Consider the following 7,476-nt stretch of genomic DNA (forward strand, 5'->3'; position numbering starts at 1 on the left):
TAGCATATACATTATCTAAAGAAAGAATATATAACTATTGAATAATAATAATGTAACAGAACAGAGACTCAAGAAAGAGAAAATGATGATGAACAACAGTTTATTTGAGATAAGGTGGTAAACAGGAAATACTGGCGAGTGTGGCAGATGCAGCAAGGTGAAACGTGAATGTAACCAGAGTGAATACTGACAGTCTATTGTGTTGTAGAAGATGGAGGAGATCGTGGATGACAGACGGTGAGGGAACCTGTGAGTAGCGGAGTCACAGGACAGAGACATGGAGGACCAGGAAGACAATGGTGGTAACATATACTTTGGATTTAGCAGGCACAAGAGGTAAGTGAGTCCCTAGCTCAAAACAAGACCAGACAAAGTGCCAGAGTGAGGTGTGTGGTTTTACACTCCCTGTGATGATGAGGAGATGATGTGCAGGTGCAGGTGATTAGTATTCAGGTGATGATGACCTTCGTGATTTGATGGTGATGGAGCCTGGCTGGACCCTGCCAAATTATTAATTGTGTGTGTGTATATGTATATATATATATATATATATATATATATATATATATATATATATATACGCACACACACACATATAAAAATGGTATACATTATCTATTCTATCTATCTATATACACTGTGTGCATATATATTATTTATGATTTTCTGATCACATTTTTTTCCCCAAGCACATTTTATCAATTCCAAACCACATTAATCTTAATAACTACTGTTAATTTTGTATTTAATCATTTTGAAGTGATATATAATTGTTTATGAAGGCTGGAAATGAAAACCGCATTATATTCAGGTGTGCATAATTATTAAGCCGGTTTTCTTTTACAGATAAAATGAGCCAAAAAAGAGATTTAAAAGGTGCTTGGGAAAAAAATATTATCAGAAAACCAACTTAATAATTTAATAACTTAAAAACCAACCAGCATAATAATAGGCACACAGAGTATGTGTGTATATATATATGTGTGTGTGTATATATATATATATATATATATATATATATATATATATATATATGTGTGTGTGTGTGTGTGTGTGTGTGTGTATATATATATATATATATATGTGTGTGTGTGTATATATATATATGTGTGTGTGTGTGTGTGTGTGTGTGTGTGTGTATATATATATGTGTGTGTGTATATATATATATATATAATTCACATAGGCTATATATATATATGGAATAATAATATATATGTGGAATAAAAATATATATGTGGAATAATAATATATAAGTTAAATAACAATAATATATATGGAATAATAATAATATATGTGGAATAATATTATAAGATATATTTTATAGTATTTTTTACTTATTTCTTTTTTTTGGGGGGGGGTATTTGCAACAGTTCACTCTCAATTTTATTTATCAGTGAAACCTGCACCATTCCATTCACAGTGTTAACACATTTCATTGTGTTGTTTCAAATGTGTTGCCTCAGGAACAGCACATAAGACATTTATGATAATCAGTGCAAGCAACATCTAACCGGTCAGCTGATTTTGTGCATTTAAGGTGGAACCACCGTCTGCAAATAATGCACAAGATATAGTCATCTCTGTGCTTTGGGTCACCCTTACACGTTGAGGTTAAGCAGAGAGTCCAGTCTTTGCTGTTCGGTTGTAGTTTTTTCAAGGTACCAGTGTAATCTGCTTTGCTTACATGTACTGTTTGTGTGGCTGCCTCATATGTCTGTACTTCTTTTTTAAAGCATTGCAGTTTTTCCTGTGAGAGTCCCGCCCTTTTGACCTTTGGAGGCTCATACTTTTCAATAAGGGTATGAATCCACATTCTTGCCTTGACACTGTTGACTGGACCTAATGGTGTGTTGTCAATGATAGCACAACCATTCACTACAGCAAAGACACCGCAGTCATACCCATTTCCTTGTTGTGGAGTATTCACCACATCTGAAGTTTTCCAGTCAGAAGCCTGAAAGTTTTCTGTTGCTGAAGTGTACATGCAAGCTACTACTTTCATTAGTTTTGGAGCAGCATGCTTCACAGTTTTAAGACTGTGGATTGAATTGAACACTGAGATCTCTCGCTCTCTGAAATTTACAGTGGCAAGAACCCAGTGATATCCATGGCCAGTAATGTCAGTGTTGAAGGGAATTATGATTAGATCATAATTTAGAGCCTTTTTTGCAGCACAAAACTGCAAAACTGGACTAAAGTCTCCCAGTGCAGCTAGCTGGTAAAGGTATGTGGGTGCACATAGAATTGAGTCTGACTTTTTTTGCTGATGAATGAAGACATTAATTGCCTGCTCAATTGTTTCCCCTTCAAGCCAGGTCATTGGAGAAAGACAGCGGCTTTTGGGAGAGACCTTTGCCCAGTCATGAATGATGTCACTGATGCTCATCCAAGGAGCAAATGAAGCTGCTGTACTGTTTGGTGTGGATACTCTGGAAAGGTGTGGTTCTAGAGGCAGACTGTCGCCATTTGAAAGCCAAAACTGGTAAGTGTTCTCCTCTTTTTCAGCTCCTGGTCGTGCTGGCATGTTTGACAATGTAGCTTTATCAGAACACTCCTGCTCTGTATTTTTTTTATTTACAGCATTTAAAGAAACTGATGGCATGCTGTCCACCAAAGAGGCTGATTCATATGAGCACCCAAACTAGCAAGTATCTTTTCCAGCATCAGTCTGTAGTGGCTCCTTGGACAGAGCAGCTGTATCGGAACACTTATTTTGATCTGTTTTGTCCTCCTTTTCAGCATCCATAGGAATTTGTGGAATGTTGTCTACCAGAGAGTCAGGCATTGAAGACAGTAAGGAGTCTGGTGCCGGGTTCACCAAATAATCATAGTCTTTTGTTCTGGGTTTTTTCCGGCCCGATTTTGTTTCATTGCCTCTCCCTCTCTTCCGCATCACTGAGAGGCTGTATGTTCGATTTGTAGCAAAGTGAAGCCCCGTAGCCATTTCTACCGCAAAAATGTGGTAGCATTTTCCAGTGCTGGGACAAGAGCATAATGCACCATTTGCAGTATTTCGAACTACATGTACTGATTCGTTTGAGGGACTTTTCACGACAAACACTTTCAATGATAGATTTAGACTCACCAGACCCATTTCAATGACTGTCTTGGCCAAAGATGTCTGAGAAGACAGAAGTTTAACTCCTTCAACTTTGCATGGCTCATTTTCTTTGTTGGTCTTGATCCTTTTGATAATTTCTTCCAAAGGAAGAAAAGGGGGCATTTTCACATCTGTCACTGCTACACTAATGGCGCGTTTCCACCGAGTGGTACGGTACGGTACGGTACGGGTCGGTACGGGTCGGGTCTGTTAACCATGATTTGGCTAGCGTTTCCACCGCCAACAGTACCCTTACTTGATAGGCGTGGTGTATTCCAGAAAGTAGTGATAACGTCACTTGATAGGCGTGGTGTATGACGGAAAGTAGCTTGACGTCATTCGATCGCGCGGGAAGAGGAAAGTCCATGGTGTTGACTTGTTGTGCTCTGCACAATCTTTGTGAAAGGCATGGAGAGGATTACCAGCACGAATGGGATACACCTGTTGCTGCAGAGCCTGTGGTGCCACTGGCACAGGGTGCAGAGGAGGAGGGCAGGGATGTACGCGAGGGTCTGATGCGTTATTTGAACAGTTAAATCTGTTGTACAGATAGCAAAGGCACACCTGTGTAAACGCTAAGTTTTGATTTTATGGACATGAATAAATCCTTTTTACTTTTACCCTGCTTCTTCATATTTTGTGAAATATTTTTGCCGCTGCCTCTTATGTAGATGGTGTTTAAACATGAGGTATAATTCATTTTGGGTAACTATATCAAATGGCCAATCTGGTAACGCTTAAGATAATACTGCGCAAGTACACATAATTTACAGCATACCTTTTGGTAATTATAGAGTGTGTACATGTAATTATAGGGGAACAATTTATAATATTTGGTGAATAAAGGAGTAACAACCATGAAAAATACAAATAAAATGCAGTATTTCATAACTAAGCTACCCAACTAAGGGCTAATTATTTTAATATTACATGGTATGTAGCTTATGACCTATTATGCTAAAAAACATGGAAAATTACAAATAATTTATGCAGTAATTCATGATTACAGCCCGGAAAGTACTGCGTAAGTACACCGAATTTACAGCGTACCTTTCTGTAATTATTGTACATACTTTATAAGTACACGTGTAATTATAAGGGAACAATTTATAATATTTATAATATTAATTGATAATATTTGGGGTAAAGGACTTATTACTCTGCAATACCTATGACTGTAAAAATAAATAAATTCAGATTTTGTTTGCAATAAATGTAAAGTAACACATTGCTAACTATTTTGTATTTAAGGCAAGCATAATCTCCCAAATGGCCATTATGGCCAAGGTAGCAAACAATAGATGTCATTGACACCAGATGACAGGAACATTAATAAAACGACCTCAATTTATAGAATGGGTAAGGGAGGAATTGTGTGAGATGGCCATTGAACACAGGACACATGAGGTAATGAAAAAGTACTTTAATTTAAAAAGTCAAACAAATGCTATTGACAAAAAAATTAGCTGTGCGACAGAAAAAAGGTTTTGTAAACAAGTGCAAACAAAAATTAAAAGTGCAAACAAAGTAAACGAGTGCAAACAAAAAAATAAATAAGTCCAAAAAAATTTAACAAGTCCAAAAAAGTAAACAAGTCTAAAGTGCTGTGTGCAAAAGAGCACAAGTGGCTGGATCATGGCACAGGGTTGGGGCGACTACTCAACGCCTGCACCAGCTGACTGAGCGTGCCGAGGAAGGCCTGATTGAAGCTTGCAGACTGCTCCATGTGTTGGCGAGTTAGTTCAGCCTCATGCCGCCTCCAGCATAAGTTCGAAGCGCCGGTCACGGCGTTCCTCCATCCTCTCCAACCACTCCTGCTGCTTCTCATCAGCTGCCTGCATCTCAACCAGGGCCGCATGAACATCCTGTTGCCCCCTTTTCCTCTTGCCTGGAATGCAAAAGAGACAGGAATGTTGGTTTGTTTAGCGAAGCATTTTGATCCTTGTGATTTGAGCCAACCAATATTATGGGGAGATATCTACAGTACTACAATACAATGTCTAAATTGGACATGTATATATTAACATATGACGATAATGAACTCATGATACAATATTGCGATACTCCACGACATATGATAAAAGGTAAAAAAAAAAAAATTATTGTCGATTAAAATGAAAACTTGGATATTACATTGTGGGTTTAAATGGATAGGCTTGGACTTGGTGCTTGTAACCCAAGGACAATGGTGACACCAGAATACAAATATTCATGATTCTGAAGCTGAAAATACTGAATTATTTTAGACGAATATTCTTAACGTTCTGGTAATAAGACATTTGCCATTATGAGGACCCACAAATATTCCCCCATTGCATTAGTATACATCATAAGCAACATTATATAGTAATTTAATGTAGTACTGACACTCTGAAAACATGAATTTTTTCTCACACAGTAATTTTTATTTTGGGAGAACTATCCATGATACATATTGTCAACATCCACAATACGTATTGTTGCGCTTTTGTATTGCGAAATATATTATGGCACGATATATTGTTACACCTCTAGTATATATTATTACAGTATTATACATTTCTTTTCACTCTGGTGTTCATGTCTTACCGATTGTAATACGCCGAGGTTCACTCGAAGTTGATGGAGCAGATTCTGGTGGTGGTGTCGGGGTTGATGTCCTGGCAGGCGAACTTGAGCTTTCAAGGGTGGAAATCTCATCAAGTGCCTCCATTTCCTCCTGACAGCTAGGATGCTCAACTGAAAATTTACAAAAGTCACGTTAATAACACAAACGGCAACAATGCGGTTGAGATAAATACAGAACATACAACGTAGTAGGACTGAGTGGGTAGCCAAACAAAGCATTTTTACTTTGTATAATGTACATAAGTATTTTTTTTTTCAAGTATCTATAATTTTATAAGAGTAACTTTTATTGCACTACATTCCAAAGCATAATATTGTACTTTTTACCCCACAACATTACTGTACTGTTTAAGCCTATTGAATGTGGACATTTTCACCTTGCTCTGATATTTCATAATAATTTTCAGACGGAGTTCTTACTCTTTCCTTAAGCTATATCATTGGACCCATCTCTCTTTAATATATATTTAGTAGAATATGTTTAGTAATAAAACAGTTGTATTTTATTAGGGTATCTGTAGGCTACAAGTAACGTTACTGGACATGTACTCCGTCCATCACAGGCTAATAAACTAACGTTAGCGTTTTGCTAGCTTGCAAATGATCGGTTGATACCACACTGGCTGGCTGACAGACAAACAACAGACTTGCACAAAAGTTGTGCATTGAACGTAAGCTTTCCCGTGATCGATGTATACTAACGTTATATTTCACAATTACAAACTTACCGGGAGGCTCCATCATCGACTCCAGCAACGAGGTAGCCGTATCGATGCCTCCTTCTCGTCCCAAACTCGCCGGTCTGTGCCCGTAGATGGCGTCCATCATTTCTAGCCACTTCCAATTTTTTCTGTGAACACCACTCCGGCTGTTGTGGTCTTTCACCTTACGATAGTCACTCCGCAGTTTCTTGCATTTAATGCGGCACTGCTCGGACGTCCGCTGGTAACCCTCGACAGCCATCCTCTCAGAAACATGCTGAAAAACCTTTTCGTTTCTCACCATGCCATCGAGTTCCCTTTGCACCCTTTCTTCACCGATGATACCCAAGAAGGTCTGCACCTCCTGGGTCGACCACGGTAAAGTTATGCTGCGCGGCGACATTGTTGCGACGGTGTTGTAATTTAAAAATGGCGCCTCGTGTGTTGTGTCTTTCCCCTTGCGGCACGCGCAAATGACGATTCTCTGTCAACCAATCAACGTTCTGCAGTGAGTCTAGCTCCACCCTTTAGTACCGTTCCACTGTGCTAGGTACCCCAACGGAAGGGTACCCAAAAAGTGGTACGGTACGGTTCGGCTTTTTGGTACCATTCTCAACTTTTGGCAGTGGAAACGCAAATAAAAGGGTACCGACCCGTACCGTACCGTACCGTACCACTCGGTGGAAACGCGCCATAAGGTTCTGCTTCATTGCATAATTTCCCAAGCCACATTTTGCCCTCTGAAATTCAAATAAAAAGTATGACTGCATGTAGTACAGTGAGAGCACCATTGCGTCCACTGGAAGTTCTCGCCATTCATTTTGGGATTTGATCATTTTGTTGATGCTCTCACTTATATTGTTTGTTGGTGTTTTGTCTGTAAATGCACAGAATTGTTTGGTGTAGTATGCAGCCATGTTTTCACAAATGTCTGCTTTCAGGTGATGGTCAAAGTAGCAGAGGAATCCTTCTGACCATACTTTTGCGAAGGCATCATAGCGGGCATCAAACTCATTTGGACAGGAGGAATCAATGAGCTGCTCAACGTGGTCTTTTAGGACCTTC

General features: G+C 38.9%; 1 protein-coding gene across 1 annotated transcript; it reads right to left on the bottom strand.

Annotated features, from left to right (window-relative positions):
• Positions 1-4,316: 4,316 nt before the first annotated feature.
• LOC311300337 (uncharacterized protein) lies at positions 4,317-7,072 on the bottom strand. Its single transcript, XM_084424581.1, has 3 exons — positions 6,439-7,072; positions 5,672-5,821; positions 4,317-4,991 (listed from the first exon to the last, which is right to left on the bottom strand). Exons 1-3 carry the CDS (start codon positions 6,812-6,814, stop codon positions 4,852-4,854), a joined length of 666 nt encoding a protein of 221 aa, XP_084280707.1. The 5' UTR covers positions 6,815-7,072; the 3' UTR covers positions 4,317-4,851.
• Positions 7,073-7,476: the final 404 nt, after the last annotated feature.

This window comes from Rutilus rutilus, assembly GCF_951802725.1.
Source record: "Rutilus rutilus genome assembly, chromosome: 11".
Classification (NCBI taxonomy): Eukaryota; Metazoa; Chordata; class Actinopteri; order Cypriniformes; family Leuciscidae; genus Rutilus; species Rutilus rutilus.